This window comes from Anolis sagrei, chromosome 6 (assembly GCF_037176765.1).
Source record: "Anolis sagrei isolate rAnoSag1 chromosome 6, rAnoSag1.mat, whole genome shotgun sequence".
Classification (NCBI taxonomy): domain Eukaryota; kingdom Metazoa; phylum Chordata; class Lepidosauria; order Squamata; family Dactyloidae; genus Anolis; species Anolis sagrei.
The window spans coordinates 96242164-96262747 of NC_090026.1; the positions used below are offsets into that span (position 1 = coordinate 96242164).

A 20584-nucleotide genomic window follows, 5' to 3' on the forward strand; every position below is an offset into this window, starting at 1 on the left:
GTACACTTTGCCGTTTGGAATCCCATGTGTCTTGGACAGTATGTGATATATGCCAGATTCTACACACAATGAACATTTTGATGGCTTATGGGAATGTAAGGAAAACTTTGACCATGGAATTAATAATACAGGAGATGTCAAAGAGGAAAATGTATAAATTTTAGTTCTTCAAATTCTTACAAAGTAATCTTCAGATTTTCTGGTAGTTAAATTAAAGGAATACCTCTAAATTAAGTTTAATTAATAGCTTAATACAGTATTGGCTTAATGTTCAAATATACAAAACCTTTTTTTAAAATTTATTTTAGAAATAGTTGAAATATTTTAATCTCATAATTGCTGGTGGTGGGTTTATCTTTGAAGGTGGTATTCCTTAAACTTAGAGTAAGTATTCTTTTAAGACAGTTCAGCCAACAGAACTGGTAATTATAGTTTGGCTGAAGCTTTTTGATTACTAGCAATATAATTGGTGGGAATGCAGATGTCTGAATAGTAGTACGTGTTCCTACCTGTTGGAGACATAAATGCACAGATAATTCTACTTTTAGTTTAGGAAATGTATGTGGTTATGAATGGCGAATAATAGAGGTTGTTTCAGTGGAGTAAAGTAATACATTTTGATGCAGCAATATATGAAAAGAAATTGATTAAATATGATGACAAAACATTAGTCATATTCCTCTACAGAGTAATATATTCATACATTGTTATGCCTGCTGGGCAGGGAGAAGATCTCTTCTAAGAGATTGTCTTTGGAGAACTGGAAAATAAGGGCAAGTTCTTATTTGAGTGTAGCATCACTGTTGTCCTTTCTACTGGAAGAGCTAGAGGTAAAAAGTAAGGTGAATTGAGTCTAGCAAGAGAATTGCTGAACTGGAATCATGCCCTTTCTCAGGATGGCTCCATGTCTCCTATCATCATGTAATTAAATTTCTGAAAAGAATGTGTTAAAACATTCCAGTTGAAGCCAGTGGTTGCTCTCCCCCCCCCCTTTCTGTTTTTCCTTTTGCTTAAAAATGGAATAGAAAAGTAAGATGGGCAATTATTCCAATTTTATACATATTTTTCAGGCAGTAAATTCCGTTGAACTTAGGGCCCTTCTATACAGGCCAAATGAGTCAGTTTGGGGGTGAATGGATTGCGGCATCCAGATGATGCACAGAGCCTGTTTGCCTTAACATAGGAGAAGGTCGCACTACATTGTTCCTCGTTGAAAAAGTTGTGGGATACTCCCGAGTTGTCCTGAAGCTTATCCACATTTTGGGCCACTGTAAATAGTTGTCCTGCTGTCTACACCGTCAATCACTTTCCCTGGGGACAGGAGTTGGCTCTTCCAGTGGAAGGGGCAATACTGAGGCCTTTGTAATGTCTACCAGGCACAAAAATGATGGCACCTGAAGTAATAGTAGCTGGAGCAATGAGGCAATCGGAAAAGGGGGGAAAGGATAGAGTGAATTCTCCTTTCCACTCTTCCCTCTTTTGCATTGTTTCATTTCTCTGGCTGCCATCATTCCAGGCCCGAGTAACACACCATTATTTCTGTACCTGGGGGCCATCACAAAGCCAAAATCTATAGGAGTAAAGTAAGAGTTGCATTCCAGTGGCGCCAAATTAGTTCTTGTGATATTGGGGCACATTGATGCCATCCAGCCACCAGGCCAATTTGGGGGCTTGCAGTGCGGACATTCTCCAGCCTTCAAGCCGGTTTGGTGGCAAGCCATATGGACCGTGGCAACCCTGATCCAGAGTACCCAAACGGGGATCAACATCACCATTTGTGGCCTGTGTAGATGCCCCCCTTAAAACAGAAATCTAGAAAACAAAATTTAAGCAAGCAATTTCCCTACCTATATTCTGAGGAAGACCTCCTTAAAAATATGGGTTGAATTTGGTTTGGGAATATAGGCTCAATGAACCAAGTCATTTGGAAAATATTATCCCAGAGAACTGTCTTTCACTGTTCTTTTAAATATCATCTCAGTTTTTAAATATCATCTCAAAGAAAGAACTTGGGTTAGTGAAACACTCATTAATATTTTCTGTACATATAATCTAGTGTAATTTATTCCCAGTCTACATTTCAAACAAACAAAATAATGTACAATATTCAGTTTTTCAGTCTTTCTCACAGTGTAGGGCTTTGCCGCTCATGTTAAAATCTTTATAAAATGTGATAGAAATCTGTGTCTTAGCATTTTCTCACAAATATGAAAGGTGCTTGTGTTTACATGAAAATTAATTAGAAAAAATGATGTTTATTTTTACATTTTTTACTACATACTGCATCATGAATTTGGATGGATCTGCTTTATGTAATCAGCTTTTACTTGAATAATTTGAAATATCTGAAGATTTCATGAGATAGCATGACACACTGGACAAGAAAATTATGCTGAGAATGTATAAGGCAGTACAAAAAAAGAAAGACAACATGATAGATGGGATAACTCAATCAAGGAATACACGGGGGCAATTTTGGAAGACCTAAGCGGGACTGTTGATGACTAGGGTTCATGGAGGTTTCTCATTCAGAACTTAAAATTGATTTGACAGTAAATAACAACAAACAGCACATTTGAAACAGTATGTGCGGTGTATTCCATGGGGAGTTCAGTTTTTCTGTCTGGGCCAGACCAACAGTATATGTGAAAGTCAAAACCTTTAATTTGTTTGGACTTGTTCTTTAAGCAGAGATTAACTAAGGTAAACATGTAAATCTGTGTTTAAATAACTTTTTTTGTTATTCCCTAGGCAGCAGGAGCAATCCGTCCTCTTGTCTCCACTGTTATTGCTTCCTCTGCAGACGGATGTTTAGACCATTCACTAGATCGTGCCAAATACAGAGCAAGTGAAATGCCTCAGGCTTTCTTATTTGATATAATTCATCAAGCATATCTACAGGTAAGAATTCCAGCATTTCTACTCCCCCCCCCCCCAAAAAAAAAACCCTACCCTGTTATTGTTTTCCCTTTCAATGTACTCTGTAAGGCAACTGACTTGTCATGTATTATTTTACTACAAAATTTCCAGATAAATAAAGTTCAGGATGGAGAGGTTGATCTATGAGATATACTATAGCAATGGCTCCCATTTAAGGTGGAATCAGGTGTCAAACAGGGATGTGTTATTGCCCCAACCTTATTTTCCCTCTTCATCACTATGATACTTCATCTTGTTGATGGGAAGCTTCCACAGGAATGGAAATCATCTATTGGACAGATGGCAAGCTATTTAACCTCAGCAGACTGAAAGCAAAAACCAAGGTTACAACAACATCTGTTATAGAACTCCAGTATGCTGATGACAACATCATCTGTGTGCATTTAGAAGAAGACCTACAAGCCACTCAAAACACCTTCGCAGATGCATACGAGAAGCTTGGCCTGTCATTGAACATCGAGAAAACCAAAGTGTTCTTTCAGCAGTCACCAGCCAATCCCTCTCCACTGCCAGAAATACAGCTTAATGGTGTAAAATTAGAAAATGTTGACCATTTCCGCTACCTTAGCAGCCACCTCTCCACAAAAGTCAACATTGATAGTGAAATACAACACCGCCTGAGCTCTGCGAGTGCAGCATTTTTCCGAATGAAGCAGAGAGTATTTGAGGACTGGGACATCCTTATTTATAAAGCTTTTGCTTATTTATAAAGCTATTGTCCTCCCAACCCTGTTATACGCCTGCGAGATGTGGACTGTCTACAGATGTCACATGCAACTCCTAGAACGATTCCATCAGCGTTGCCTCTGAAAAATCCTGCAAATCTCTTGGGAAAAGAAGCAGACAAATGTCAGCATATTGGAAGAAGCAAAGACCACGAGCATTGAAGCGATACTGATGGCATAGATACTGAGAACTGAGAACAGGGAAGCACTGGCCCTTGAGTGCTCCAGCTGGAGGTCAGCTGTGACCAGCAGTGCTGTAGAATTTGAAGAGGCACAATGGAGGGCGAAAGAGAGAAACGTGCCAAGAGGAAGGCATGTCAAGCCAACCCCGACTGAGATCGCCTTCCACCTGGAAATCAATGCCCTCACTGTGGGAGAAGATGCAGATCAAGAATAGGGCTCCACAGTCACCTATGTACCCACTGCCAGTACACTGATCTTGGAAGACAATACTACTTGGACGACGAGGGATTGTCTAAGAGAGATTATAGATCTTACATTATCTTCTCCTAACTTGTTGGCTTCAGGATCAGTGCTTCTTAAGCTCTCTGATGTGTGAGACCAGCAATTAATTTTTCACAGAAAATGCCAGGGACCCTCATGGTATTTGTGCTCATTGGCCACTATTGTTCCTTTCTTTTTTTTCTTTCTGGAAACGCATAGCTACTCACAGCCAATGTCTAAGGGAAGCTCTACTCTAGATAATGTTGGATATGTTCCCCACGTTATATCTACAGTCAATTGGGGATTATTTTTGTATTGGATGGACAAGTGTGTGTGTTGCTTTATTATTAGTTTAGCCTCAAAATTGTCTAAGTTTTACTTTTTTTAATGACATAAAAACAATTGCTCTTCTGAAATGTAGTAGAACCATTGGGTCAAGGTAAGTTGGATTTTGGCCTAAGTTGCTGTTTATATTGTGCAAGATGCTTATGTCTTATAAACTCTTCTACCCAAGAAAGTTTCTAACAGTTAAAAACAAGTAATACAGTTTGGTTATATTATATATAAATCGTATCCTAAAATCGAAAAATAATTAAAATGAAATGTCCATAGAAGCAGTACCTACACCTCCTTTCACTCTAGAACTTGTATTACTCCTCCTCCGCCTTTTCTTTTTTCTTTTAGATGCAGGAGAGACTTTGATAGCCAGGCTCCTATTTGTAGATGTTATAGTTTTAATGACTTCTTCCCTACCTGAGGCTGTGGGGAATACACAAGAATGGTAGAAAAATCTCAATTCTGTTGTCCTTTCTGTTGGTCCTCCTTGCTAAGCAACAGCTTCCTTTTTTGAGGGGAACAAAATCAGATAGTTGTAGAAATTCATTGGGATAGGTAGTTCTGATGGTTCAGTATCCTAATGACAGAATTCAAGAGAACAAAAAAACCCCAAAATAGACAGTTTATGTGGAAAAGTCTTGTGTTATTGAACATCAGAATGTACTCAACATGCATCTCTTTTAAAAGGGAAGTTTCTCCAATTATTCTAATCAATGAAAAGTTTTTCCTCTTCTCTCAGCTTGTGAATAAGATTTTGCCAAGTTTGCTATGCTTTAAGAAGTCAGTTATTTGAACTATATGGACAACAATTTTGAAATGTCTCATGACACGGGTCTACTCCCAGATTTCAAATTATGGGAGAAAATACAAGTCATCCCGATCTCCTCACGCCTTTAGCGTGGCTACCAGCTAAAAAGGTATCCACAGTGTAAAAAAAGAACAAATTTACTCTGAAAGTAAGAACAAATTTAAGAGAAGTGAATATTGTTTAGCTTGTATGCTTTCAAGTTGTTTCTGACCAATGGCAGCCCTGTAGTGACCCTATCGTAGGTTTTCTTGGTAAGATTTGTACAAAGGAGATTTGTCTTTGCCTCCCTCTGAGGCTGGAATATGTGAATTGCCCAAAGTTACCCTGTGGGTTTACATGACTAAGTCAGGATTCAAACCCTGGTCTCCAAAGTTGTAATCGAACACTCAAATCACTACACCAGATTGGCTCTCATATTTTTTAACTGTATTTTAGTATTTCCCCCCTTTAACCATGGTCTATGCTAGCCTGGCATGAAAGGGGAAGAAGCAGGTTCAGAAATTGTTTGGACTCTTTAGAGCTAAGGATAGCTCATCTGCTTTCAATTTTCCATTAGTGCATGGCAAACCCCATTCATAACAATGTCCCACAAAGTATAAGCAGGAAGACTAAATCATCTGCCCACTTCACTGTGTTTCAGCAACACAGAATCTAAACAAGTCCTATGTAGTTTTGGTTAATAATTTTGATGGGGTTTTACTTCAGTAATGTTTTAATTTGTTCAAAATCTGGTGCAAGATTGGTGGTCTAAGTGAACTTGTCTATTTTAGATTGTTCTGTACTTGATTATATCTTTGGCACTATGTTGGATTCAGGATATGGTATGAACCATGCATAATTAGAATGTTGTATGGAAAGCTTTAAATAAATTGTTTAAGACATTGGGAAGGACAAAAGGGGTTTATTTTGTTAATGTGATAATAACCTTTATAGGATGCTGTTCACTGTGCAGAAATTCTTAGCTCTCTGTCTTCTAGGAACTACAAGAGCTCATCCGGTATCCATTTTATTAAACTTCATACAGTGCTTTGCATAAAAAGTTCATATAAAGTACTTTTCCTTGGACATTTTAAATATTTTTATATGTCACATATACAGCAAAATAATGTGTGGTCACTGGCAATTCAGCTTACTCTATTTTTAATTCTTTCACTTTTCATGTAAAATATTTTTACTGTTGTCTTCCTCTAACTTGTTTCCAACATGGTGACCCTGAGGTGAACTTATCACATGATTTTCTGGTGCCGATGAGACAATATGATTCACCCAAGGTCACATAGTGGATTTCTATGGCCAAATGGGGACTCAAATCTTGGTCTCCAGAAATAGGCCAACACTCAAACCACTATTTCACATAGGAGTCCCAAACTTATTACAGAAACTTGTATAAGTTTTTTAAAACTATGTAGGGCCTTCTCGTAGGGGCCCCCGTGACTCTGGAACTCTCTCCTTAAAGAGGTGCGATGGGCCCCTTGTTATTGGCCTTTCGCTGCCAGGTGAAAACCTTTTTATGGAAGCAAACCTTCCCTGACAACACACAATAGCAGCTTATTTCACACAGACAAGGCTCACAAGGCCAAAGACTTGGAGCTCTGAGATGCTTAGTTTAATGTTTTAATGTTTTAAGACAAGCTCAATGGCTTGAGGCATAAGGATTTTAATGATAATTATATATGTGATTATTTTTAGGCTTATGTATAGTTATATAATTTGTGTTTTATGCAATATGTTGATTTATTGTTTATATGTCGGGTTGGGGAGATGATGGTTTCTGAATTATGTCATTTTATTTTTCTATTTTGTTCGCTGCTTTGAGTTGTATCCTTGGGAGAAAAGCAGGCTAAAAGTAAATAATAATAATAATAATAATAATAATAATAATATCATAAATAACAGATAGCTTATATGACCCAAAAAGTTGATTTGTCATATGCAGTATCTGATATTTAGATACATGAGAAGCCAATTAGAGCCTTAAGATCTGCTGGGGAGGCCCTGCTCTCTGTCCCACCCCCTTCACAAGTGCGACTGGTGGGAATGAGAGACAGGGCCTTCTCAGTGGTGGCCCCTTGGCTATGGAACTCCCTCCCCGTGACATCAGACTGGCCCCATCCCTCCTGGTCTTCAGAAAAAAGTTAAAGACTTGGCTCTGCACACAGACGTTCAGGGAGTAATGTAATATGGAATCCGACCGGAACGTAGCAACTTGAATAATGACTATGGGACTCGGCACAATTGATGTTTTTAATTTGCTTTACTGCATTTATGTTTTATTGTTTTAAAATTGATATGTTTATTTATTATTGTATGTGTAATTGTGGTATTGAATTTTGCTGCTCTGAGTCCCCCTTGGGGTGAGAAGGGCAGGGTATAAATATAGTAAATAAATAACTATACTGTGTATGCTTCTTGCCAGCAGCAAACTTTAATGGTGTTAGTCCAATTGATTCAAAGTGTTATCTGAACATACCACTGTAACTGAGATGGGAGGAACTGCTGTGTATGTATGTTGCTATGCATGTCATTACAATCGAAAAACACTTAATAAATATATATAAATTTATTCAATAACATACTCTCTCTTTTTTTACATTTTCTACAGTGTAGTGATTATGACTTCGATTATGGAACAGAGTGTTTACATCTGGCTCTAAAATACAGCAAAACAAATGCTAAACTTATTGAAGGGCCTCCAGACTTGTGGAAGGTAGGAACAATATTTGGTTTACCTTATTGAAAGAGAAAAATGTACACATGAAATAGGATTGATAAATAGGAGATGGCTACATATTCACAAAGCTAAAAGTTGCTAGTTGGATATTTAATAAACATATATTTATTTTACTTTTTATGGAATGTGAATAAAAGCTGTATGCATTGCAAAAAAAGAGAAGCATATATTTTTAATCCATTAAGGACAAATGTAACCAATAGCATCATTTAAAGAACAAAGCAGTGGAAAACCTAACTGCACATCATTACTAGCAAGAATCTACTTCAAAAGAAGATCCATATCCTCATTGAATTATTTTCAGGTGCTTCTACTTTTATTCTTGTAAATGAGGGCAGCCTTCAGTCATTTAGAAGCAGGTTGTCTTTTCAGACATCTGTGCCACTGGACTGATCCAATTAGTCTTTTGGAACCTTTTTCCCCCTCAAACTTCAAAGATGCTATTATTAATTAGGGGGTAAGATTTGACAGAAGCTGTATTTGGAAGGCAGTTCTTTAGCACTTGTTGTCACTGTTTACTTTCAAGTCATTATTGAGAGAGAGACTTCCCCAGGGTTATTCAGTTCTTACAATTGAACAGGAATTCAAATACTAGTCTCCCAGAGTTTTGTAGCTCAGCGCTCAAAACACTATACAACACTGACTCCCTCTTTAGCATTACTCTCCCACATTCCCTACTGAAAAACTAACTGAGAAAGCAAAAATAGTGTTACAAAATATGTTTTGTGAAATTTAGTTAACAATAGAATTAATTGTTCCCTAAAAAATAGGAGTTACGACATATACCCTGACATCATAGATTTCCCAGGAGTAATAGGAACAGGCATCTGTTAGAGGTAAATGGTCCATATTAAACTTGCAGTTTTTCAAGTCACTCGTGACACACACAAAAAAACCCCTTACAGCAGATCTCAGAGTGTTGAACTTTTCCCCTTCAATTTTGTAAAATTGCCTCCAAGTTGCCTTGTGGGAGAATGGGAGAATTTTCATAAATTTTTCAACATTTTTAGAGACCTTTGGCTCATTTTCTGATGCAAAGTCCTAAAATGCCAGAATTGCACTCCACATTGGAAAAGTTAGAAAGAACATTGTATAAAATGAAAAGGATCTGGGGTGCCTGGATGCTCAGCTCATAGGTCATACTTGACCTATCATGGGTGTAGGGAAAACCAGCTCCTTCTCTGATGCCAAATCATCTCCACCTACATCAGTGGTTCTCAATCTTTGGGTCCCCAAGTGTTTTGGCCTATAACTCCCAGAAATCCCAGCCAGTTTACCAGCTCTTAGAATTTCTGGGAGTTGAAGGCCAAAACATCTGGGGACCCACAGGTTGAGAGCCACAGACCTACATTTATTATTTATTTATTTATTTATTTAGAACTTTTATATACCGGTCTTCTCACCTCCGGAGAGGGACTCAGGCCGGTTTACAACAAGATTCATGAACAGTAGTTTAAAAACATCACACCCCATAACATTCTAATATATAAAATACATTAAAAACCAGTCATGTACTTACATAAGGCCAAGTCATCAAAGAAAACAAAATTCATTATTCATTACGATCCCTCCGTGTGGTCAAAAGTTATTGACTTACTCAATGACTTTTCAAATAGGCCAACAGTTATGTGTAGGCAAAGCTATGATAGGTTGAAGGTTAAAGTTCTCATATTTTATTTACTCTTGTAATCATGTGAGGTCCGGGGGAGCTTAATGATTTTGTCCTTGAGAACTACTAGAAAAGCTCTATTCTATAGTTTGTTTCCTTGTTTTTTCAAAGGTACTTCCATACTCACAAATATTGTTCCTGGAAGAGGTCCTCATATGGGAAAGCATTCCACAATATTCTATATCATGAACCATATTAAATGCTCTAACAGAAGCATGTTTCCTTGGAGCCTTCAGTAAAAAGACTGTTATTTTCTTTTAATTTACTATTCTTTCATCTTTTGTTTTGCTTACTTGCTTGTTAGTCTAATTTTGAGCAGCAATCATTTTCTTTTTGGTCATTTCCCTCAAGGCAATATCAGTTTTGAAAAACACATAATGTTTAACTTGTTACAGCCATACTTTTCTGTCCTTTAGGTGACCTACAGGAGGGATCTCTATGCAGCTGAATCTTTAATTAAGGGTATGTGTTTGTCCTTGTTTGTCAATTCATATAGTCACCCAACTGAAATAACAGGTTTTATTAAAATAGCTGACGTATTAGCAATTGAAACTAAAAATCATAAAAATGTCAAAATAATTTTATTTCTTTAAACATATACACTTACATGAAAGACACTCACCCTTCCCAAAACAGAGAGAATAAATTTAAATATTATTTCCTAGGCTTTGTGCCATGTCTCCGATTTTGAGGTTGCCCAGTGTGACTTTCTAACCTAATGAAGCTCCATCCAAGGGGGAACAATTTCAGGAAATACATAATCAAGGCATTACTAATAACTTTGTTTTGCCTGCTTCTGTTCTTCTTTGACATTGATGAGATAACTTTTTATGCACTGTAAAAGTTCCATACAAGTGGTGACATTGTGCTTGCTCTCACTTCCTGTTGTCTCACCCCCATTCTTAACTATGAGTCATTGCAAGTTGAGTGTGTGTAACTTGGGGACTGCCTGTACTGTCAAAGAGCTGTCACCTGGAGCAATGCTGTGTCTCTAAATTCTTCCAAATCCAGAGGGACAACAACATTTTGGGTAGGTTAGACTGAGGGCCCTTCCACACAGTTCTATATCCCAGAATATCAAGGCAGAAAATCACACAATATCTGCTTTGAACTGGGTTATTTCAGTCCACACTGCCCAATTCAAAGCGGAAAATGTGCGATTTTCTACAGCTGTGTGGAAGGGGCCCAAGAGAATGTTTAGCCTAGAGCCGTGGTTCTCACCCTGTAGGTTCCCCAGGTGTTTTGGGCTACAGCTCCCAGAAATCCCATCCAGTTTACTAGCTGTTAGGATTTCTGGGAGTTAAAGGTCAAAACAGTCCCACCTCAGGAGTTGAGAAGGCCGGGGTACAAATGTTTGAAATAAATCTGGGGACCCAGAGGTTGAGAACCACTGGACTAGAGAACCAAATGAGTTTCATGCTTCATGAGGACTTCCGCCATACAACACTGGTCCTTCCATAATAACAGTATGATTTGAATGTGTTTTGTGTTATTTAAGCAATTTGAAATTCAAAACTTCTGATTTCCAGTAGTCATATTGCTGAAATTAAAAGTCTAATGTTTGTGTGTAAATTTGTATTTGCACCTTACCTTACAAACTGGAAACAACTCAATTCTGACCACTTCACTTGTTTATGTATATGTATATGTTATATATACTTTGTTCATTTAAAATTCATCAGAAATGTGACTTGTAGTCTACTTTAAAATGTATCGAACACAACTGTTCAGCTCAATGGAATTTGAGTATGAAAGACTGACTTGTATATAGCAAACAGAGAACTAGCTGCACTAAGCTGAAACCACATTGCATGTCATATGTTTACCTAGGAGTATAGTCACATCATCTTAACAAAGCAACATTGTATTTGTTGTGTGGACTTGTTGCGCCCACCCACAGTTGCTGTACAAGCTCAAACTAACAAGTCATTAAATCAACGAAAAATGCCAAGACTGAAGAAGCTGAATTCAATTTATGTAAACACACAAACCAATTTAAAACAATACTGATTTTTTTTCTTTCACTCAATGAACATTCCTTTGCACATGTTCTGCTAGGCACCTTAATAAAAACTGAAAATTTCCAGACCCATGTTTTGTTTCTTATATTTCACTTTTTTTCTTTTTTGAGTATGATTGCCTAGAGCATATGCTATACTTGAATACTGAAAATAACTTTCTAAAATACTTGATTTTTAAAATCCTGTAATCTAGAAATATAATTTAAACACATATAAATGTTATATGCAACCTAATATCTATATTTACCTAAGTATATACCTAAGTATATAATAATTTAGGTTCATTACAGATCTATTGTTAAGTTGTGCACTGACTTCAAAAAATCTCATCTATTGTAAAACATCAATTTTCTTCTGAACAATTGTAGCAATTAATAATATGTATATTTTTATGTATCATTATGAAACTCCAGTAGTTATACAGATACAGAAAATCTTTACTACAAGTACACGAGAATTAACAGAATAGATGTGTTCCTGGATATTGCTTCTTTAACAAACAGAAAAATGGCACCAAAGGCAGAAATAACATGGAAAAAAGACATAATCCTATATCGCAAAAAAGAACATTTTAGCAAACATTGTATCCCAAACTAACAACATGCACACATGAAATGAAAAAAAATAGACATGTATAAGTAACCATTATTTTTGAACTCTCTAGAAACAATTTGAAAGCATCTTTCCAAAGCAATCAGGGATGACATTTTCTTTTACTATCCTATGGTTTTGTTTTCCATTTTGGTGGCCACATGTATGGATCTTGCTTTTTAGCATTCTGATGTAGTACAATCTGTTATCCCCTTTTTTTCTCATTTTGCTGGGCACACATGTTAGTAATGGATTCTGGAGGCAGTTGCTGTTTACCTTGCCTGTTGTAATGAGGCAGGCACAGCTTCAGTAGGCTAGGTTAGAGTAGAACTCCATTCTTTTCCAGTTCAAGCTCTGTTACAACATCAAAACAAATTTGCCATGAAACTATGCTAATTATTTAGAGCAGATGTTCTCAAACCTTTTCAGCCATGGAGCCCTTTTTGAAGCAAAAGTTTCTTGTGGAGTCCCAAGAAATGCCCATATATTATATTATATATTATACTATAGATAATGTATTTATATATCAGGCATGGGTCAGGCCAGTGGCAAATGGATGGAGAGTGTTTGTGCAAAAGAAAAAAGAAAAAAAGAAAGAACAATACAATATTTAAAATGAAGAACAAATTTAACCAACATAAACTTTACAGTATTTCTGTGGAAGACCCCAGAGCCATCCAGTCCAGCCTCCTTCTGCCATGCAGGGAAAGCACAACAAAGCACCCCCAACAGATGGCCACCCAGCCTGAAGAGGAGGAGCAAGAGCATAAACCCCAGAGGCCATCTATTCCATGCAGGAAAAACAATGAAAGCACCCCCAACAGATGGCCTTCCAGCCTTTCTAGTTATAGTAGTAGTAGTTGTTGTTGTTGTAATGTGTACAATGTGTACATTATTTGAATATTTTCATAAAATAATTTCTGAACATATAACATTTGTTTAAGCATTTACATTTTTATCTTACAAGTAGTGTTTGTAAAAAAAACCTTCACTATTTTAATAAAAACTATTCTTAATGTTCTTTAAATAAGACAGGTAAGAACTTGCTAGATGTACAGACAATGTGGCGCATGTCTGTCTTTTTTTACCTCCTCATGTTATTAGTCTGCAAATAGAGAAACCTCATCCTGCAGTTAAGATGACTCATTTCGAAAAGTAGTTAGAACCTGGATAGTACAAAAACATCCTGGAAAAAAAAGAAGCTCTTTAAGGACTTCTCCCCCTAGGGCAACTATATCTTTCAACCTCTAGTTGAAACATGTCAACTTTAAAGTTTCAGCCTGCCTTTCAGGTATATCTTTAAACATGTATTCAAAAATAAATGAAGAATTAATTCTTACTTTGAAAAAAAAAATCTCATAACTTGCACAGTTACTTGACTACTGAAATTCTTGTATGTAGCCCCAAACGCCTGCTTAGAAGTAGCAAGCATTTAGCCTTTACAAAAATCAGATGGTAATTCATGTGTTCTCAGTTTAGCAGCCCTCATGTAAAAAATAACTTATTGTGCCCTGCTTGGACTTGCCACCTTTTCAGCAGTTATTGTGCAGTCAAGTGATTTCTTATTTAAACCAGTTCAGTGTTGAATAAAGTTTCTCATTCCTCTCTCTGTTACTTGGAAGAACAAGAATAAAGTAAAGGTGTTGACATTTCAGTAAGTTAGATCAGACCCAAGTAATATCTAATTTGCATGATGCTTAAGCAACTTAGTGATAAAAGGCTTTTTATTAAGTACTTCTTCATAGAATACAATACTAGATAACCCTGTTGATAGGCAGAAAAGAAGCATAATTAAACAGAATGCTTTTAAAAATGTTACCCCTTCTGCAATAGAACAGGCAAATTGTGTGATTGATTTCTCTTTGGTGATTGCTTTCAGTTTTAATGGGTGAATGATTTCAATAAAACTGCCTAACAATACTTGGGATATATGCAGTCTTCTTTCATATACTATAGTAGGTTGCCAGTTGCATCAGATAGGTTGGTTTATATGAAGAAATGTTATGTATTCACATAAAGAGTGTTATGACCTTTTAATTCCCTGAGTGTATGTGTGGTATGAGTACCCATGACTTCATTTAGCCATGGTCCATGGGTGCTTTTGCCACCCAAATACCTTCCTTGCCTTTTCCTTTGATAAGGGAGGGAGAAGTCTTGAGGGGCTTGGTAAGCTCCTTATGTATCCCTCTCCATTCTCACAGGCATGGATCTCACCTTATGCAAGAGGTGAAGGGTGTGCAAGGCCTTTAATCTACCAATTTGGTTTTTTAATCTCTATTTAGTTGCTTTTGTCATGTGTGTTTTATTTATTTGTTTTAGTTTTGATAAATTGTTTTAATTATCTGCATTTATTATGTATTTGTGTTTTCACTGTGTATTGCATGGCATCGAATGGCTCCTATTTATGTTGTAAGCCGCCCCAAGTCCCTAAAGGGAAATGGGATGGGGTATAAATAAACTTGGTTTGATTTGAGGCAGTGCTTGCACACAGGCAGCCCACCTGCTAAAGATAGAGTACCACCAGGGGCGAAGAGTCTCCATGTCCTTGCTGAGCTGAGAGAGGCACAGGCAGCCTGAAAGGGCATCCATCCCTTTACACCACCCAGATAGCCATGTCACTTCATGCAGCCAGGCTGCCCACACCTGACTTGACCGAGCAAGGGTCCTCCATCTCCTTATTCTGGTAGGAGAGGCACGTGGCTCCGCAAGTCTAGGCTGGTAGCCTAAAACCACCAAAGAAGAAGCTCATAAAACATTTTATATTTAAAGTGGAATTGATGTTGAAGCTCCTTGCAATCTATAACAACTGCCGCCCACCAGCTGACACCATATCTTCCTATATTCCTATACTCTTCGCACCCCAGATGTCAGATGCATTTTGACCCTTGTTTACTGCACTCTAGAGGACACTTGACATTAATTAGATAGGGAAAGGAAGATCTTCCTTTTTTTGGCCCAGGGAATGAGTTTATGGACTCCATTGCCTTAAAGGGGGCCGAAAAACCCCTTTGAAAGATCTGAATATCTGAAAAGTATAGTAAGCTTAGCAGAATGTTACTTTCATTATAGTCTCACCTTTGCACTGTGTATAGTGATTCAAATCTTTTTTTTTAATATTTGTGGTTGATAGTCCAAGATTTGAAGCAAAACTAAGGGCTAATTCACATGTATGTGTAAATCACACGATTTTTCTATACTTACTGATATATTTAAATTAAGAGCAATTGTATTGGAGTTGACATGGATCTTAGTGTTCTTATATAACATCATGATCACTACTGACCATACATGTTGTAACTACTCTCCAAGAGTATCACTTGCCTTTTTATATAAGAAAAAAGAAATGTTGGAATACATAGTTTAAAACATCCTAATTATTTGTAATTCACGTTTGACTTGTTTCATTTGAAACTTGGGATATGATATCAGCAAGTGCAGAGCAGGAATAGTGCAATCCACACTTGGGATGAAACATAAACTTGTAGGTTTCATTCCCTCTTTATAAACTTTAACCAGCCTTGAATCTAGCCTTAATACACTTTATCCTTCTTATAAAAGACAAAAACTTTCTATACATAAAGAGCTTTCTATTTTTGTTTTTCAATAAAACCTTCTAAAATACCTGTGTGCTATAAAATTATACATTTTTAGCATAATAAGACTAATTCTGTTTTTTTTCCTATTGTTTTTTCTACTAGACACCATGTCACAACAACTTTGTATTATCAGTAATATAAATGAAAATGCTAGGCAGGTAGGATTTCTACTTCATGAAACCCTGAAGGATCATGTGAAAGTAAGTATTAGGTCATGACATGAAAAAAACCCGAATGCCATCCTGAAAGATAGTTTCAAGGGGTTTTGTGCCATTGAACCTTATGACAAAGAACTTTGAAGTGGGATAACTATAGATTTGTTTGAGCTCACATTGTGTGTTATTCTCAGGATGGAGTGAAAGAGCAATCCACCATGGTTGTGTTCATCCCTGCCAACCCAACCCTAACCCTAACCGTAACCTTAACTAACCAACTAGGGTTAGGGTCCTTTTCAATTACTGTTAGCACTTCCCCTTCTCTATCATTTATTCCTATTTTCTTTACCAATGTGACATGTTTTTCTCTTCAGTATTTGTGGGATAGGATATTTAAAAAATACTAGACATCCCCACCTTCCCTTTTGCTGCCAGCTGTGGTGACAACAGGGCCACTTACCTCATGCTCAGCAGTCACTCTTCCTCCTCCTGTGCCATGTGACTGGCAAAGGATCCAGAGGGAGGAGGGTCAGTTTATGTAAGTTCTACAAAAAAGGTTAGATAGGAGGCTATCCTTCTTTCCCTTCCATTTATGGAGGAAAAGAAAATAATATGCATACAGGTTGTAAATTTCAGAGCAGCAGTGGTATAAATATAGATTTCAGTTTGGAGCAGACAGCATAGCTTAGGTAGAATGAGGGACAAGGAGGTGGATCCACCTCTAATAAAGCAACATCACAATATTGAAGAAAAGCTGTGCCAGTTGGAGGAGGATTACTGCTTTTCGTGCATTTATGTTCAAATACAACAATCGATCAGTGGGTGAACCAAGTAATGACACCAGGTTTCAAGGAAAATATTAAAGGCAGACATAGGAACAATACAGGAAGTTAGACGTCTGTTAGACATAGGAATAATAGAGGAAGTTCCATTTGAACAATGGTTCACTAGGACGTACTCTATTTTTTGTTGGGTTCCTGAAAGGATTGAGCCTTTTTGGCTTATTTTGATCTCTGATATCTCAGTATTTCCATTATGTGCATGTGTTTGGGTGCTTTAAGATACATTGAATAAAATCGTTTGAGGATAGGTTTATTAATACAATCAATTTCTTCTTTCAGGTCATTAAAAGTACATCAACATCTGTTTCTGAAAATGATAATCACTTGCAAAACATGTTATTAGACCATTGCTATAACTTTGTCTGCATAAATGTAAGTAATTGCGGAAAATCAAAGGCAGTCTTCCAAATTAGTTTTCTTTCTTTTCTTTTTTACTTATATGCATAAATAAAATGGCCTTCATACAAATTTCATGGTTTTCTATCAAATCAACAGAACTGCAAACATAAAGGAGAGGTTTTCTGTTGACCTGATCCAGTACTATTTATAACTACATGACCATGTAGAAAGGATTGTTGGCATGTTTTCCAACTAGGAATATCTTATGAAATGATTTTGCAATTAGTACAGCTAAAATTGGTTTTGCTCAGTTACAAAATTAGAAAGAGGTAGTCCTACTTTTAGAGATGTAACGTGGTTTCAGTGTTGGAGTTGATCTCTGGGAATCCAGAGTTCTGCTATAGAACCCCACTAGGTGAGCTTGGGGGGGGGGGGGTCACCCTCTCTCAGCCTCAGAGGGAGACAAAATAAATGCATATTGCCAAGAAAACGCCACAGTAGATTTACCTTGGGATCACAATAAATTTGAAAAATAAGAAGGCACGTAACAACAATAACAACAGTTCCTACTTTTGATCTGATTACTTCAAAGTTTTACAGTAATTCTCACTATATTTACCATTGACCATTGCATGTTCATAAAACTGCAACTTTGGTGTATATGTATGTGTTTGTATTCAAAGGCATCTAACAAAATAGAACAAAAACCTTAACAAAATCCTTACTGTTTCAAATATGATTTACCATTTTTAGACTTTTTCCACTTGCCAGATTAGTTACAGTTCTGCTTTTTGTCATAAGAATGCAACTTGTCTTGTTTGGATAAATTTATTTATTATTGTTATTATCCAAACTGTTTCATGTTTTTTAACAATCTAACATATTACAGTTCAAAAATACTTTATTATAGGCTTTCCAGATATAGTTCTGTGAAACAGATGCTTTGTTGTCATGGAAGAATTTGACACTTTCCGTTCTGTGGTTCTGCAGTGAAATATATCTTTGACTAGACAGAGACCCTTCTTTCCATAGTGAAAATAATTTTAATAATTTATTTTGTTTGTTACATTTCTCTATCATTTATAGATGAAGTTCTCCAGAGAGTTCATAAAAATAGATTTTAAGATCTATAAAATATAAGAATATAATAAAAATTGAATTAAAAAATTCTTACAAACAGCTACAACATAAACTAAAACCATTACTCTTGCTTAGATATAAAAATCTCAGTGGAAGAATAAAAAAGCATCAACATGGCATCAAAAAGAACACACTAAGAGTGCCATGCAAGACTTATCGGCACCCTCCATTAAGTTCCTCTACAACTTAATCAGGGGTGCCAATTGCAGGTTGGGATTGATGCAAAGCATAGAAGATATCATTTTAGGTTGTATGTCTGATTTGTCCTTTCTAGAAACTTATGTAGTTAGAATAGATTCGGTAAAAAAACAAAAAACAGACAGGTTGGTCGATTCCTGAATCCAGACCCATGCTGGATCCAGGAACCATAGGAATCCATGCCTATCCCCTACCTCCAACCAGTCCCCCTAGGCTGAAAATGCTGCTGTTGAATACCGCATCAGTAAATAGAAAAACAACTGCCACCCAGGGCTTTATGTTGAATGAGCATGCGGACCTGGTTTGTAAAACAAAGACCTGGCTGGATGAGTCTGGTGGTGGTGCTGGTGGTGAGGGGGGGAGGGTAATCTCTCTCAGCTCTGCCCACCAGGATTCTCTCTCTGCAAGGCCTGGGAGGTGGAGTTGCAGTGGTCTAATGTGATTCCATCCCCCTGACCAGGTTCCCCATTTCACAGTCAGCATTGTTTGAGTGTATGTACAGTAAAGGTGGGTAACCGGGACGGAATAGGGATTCTCTTAGTGTACCATCCACCCCACTGCTCAACAGTCTCCCTTCTTGAGCTAGCAAGGGTGGTTTCGAGTTGGCGTTGGACTCTCAGAAGCTAATAATGCTGGGAGACTTCAACCTCCATTCTGAGACTGCCCTGTTGGTAGTAGCTCAGGATTTCATAGCCTCCATGACAACCATGGTTCTGTCCCAATTCTCCTGGATCTCACGGTGGCTTTGGATACAGTTGATCCATGGTATCCTTCTGGGTCATCTCACTAGGATGGGACTAGGAAGCACTGCCTTACAGTGGCTCCATTTCTCCCTGGAGGGCCATACCCAGAAGGTGGTGCTGGGGGAGTTACAGTAAAATATGAGGACATGGGAAGGATAACACAGTAATTAAAAATATAAGCTTACAATATATCTGAAGAGCCTTTCCTCTAATATGAATTTGGCTTTATTTTAGGATGAACTGAATGGACTTCAAGAGACTCATCAGCTACTAAAAATACTTGAAAGCAGAAATGCTTCTGTTCTATATTCTGTTGTTCTCATCTCAGTAAGTTAATTTGATAGATTATCCAATTTATCCATTATGATTTCTTACAAATGGAGTCACACATGAGATGCCTTTCCCACAAAAAAATCACATATAAGGGACAATTTAGCAAAAATAAACAAAAATGGGCCTTTAATTGAAAATTTGATAAAATCAATACACTCCTATTGGACAGATTCTATATTTTTGTTGCTAAATACGCTATCACATTTTACAAAATCTGGATATTTGCAGCAATGCTTTACATATGTAACAGATGGGATTAATAGTACTTTCTTATGGTAGCACTAAATAACTTAAAGATCTCCAGTTTAATACTGTAAATCTGTCCAGAATTAAGACCCAGTGTATTCAAAAGTGAGAGCTAGTGAGCTCTAGTTACCAGGATTTGGATCCTGACTCTGGGTAACTTTGGCCAAGTGATACTCTTTTGGCCTCTGAAGAAGGCAATGACAATCTCCCTCTGAAAAAATCTTGCCTAGAAAACCCTGTGATTTACAGTTTGAAAGCACACAGCAGCAGCAATAAATATTCAAATGAGCCGATTTCCTAGAAAGTGTTCTTAGTATTTTTTAGAAGCATCAATGAATTCCAGGAAAAATTGATATATTTGAAACAGCTATTAAACATTGTAGCCTGTTTCTTTGGGTTTTTTTCCTATGGGAATTGAAGGATCTCTGAAAATTATCAATTCTTTTTCACCTTTTCTTGTAGGTGCACTTGGATATTTTAGAAAATACATTTTTGAGCAGTGGAATGCAAAGCTTAGCTAAACTTGCAAAGGAAGCAAAGAAGAAGAATATTTTGCTTTATGGTCTCATTATGGATCACAGGAAGGTATGTACTTGAATGAATTCTAAAAATGTCTGAATTATTATTTTCTTTGACTGATGTGATTGTTTTTTTGAAGAGGAGGAGAAAGAAGAAAAGGATTTATGAAAATATGGATCTATGGCAGGCCTGTACAAGGAAGGCAGGT

At 37.0% G+C, this 20584-nt stretch overlaps 1 protein-coding gene across 4 annotated transcripts in view; it reads left to right on the forward strand.

Annotated features, from left to right (window-relative positions):
* CRPPA (CDP-L-ribitol pyrophosphorylase A) overlaps positions 1-20584 on the forward strand; it is a 57272-nt gene that overhangs the window by 18609 nt on the left and 18079 nt on the right. For all 4 annotated transcript variants that reach the window (XM_060782149.2, XM_067470272.1, XM_060782150.2 and 1 more), the window contains exons 3-9: positions 2752-2901; positions 7856-7960; positions 10070-10115; positions 15964-16061; positions 17138-17230; positions 19513-19605; positions 20320-20442. In XM_060782149.2, the coding sequence (XP_060638132.2) occupies positions 2752-2901; positions 7856-7960; positions 10070-10115; positions 15964-16061; positions 17138-17230; positions 19513-19605; positions 20320-20442 (708 nt within the window). The remainder of the gene's footprint in view (positions 1-2751; positions 2902-7855; positions 7961-10069; positions 10116-15963; positions 16062-17137; positions 17231-19512; positions 19606-20319; positions 20443-20584) is intronic.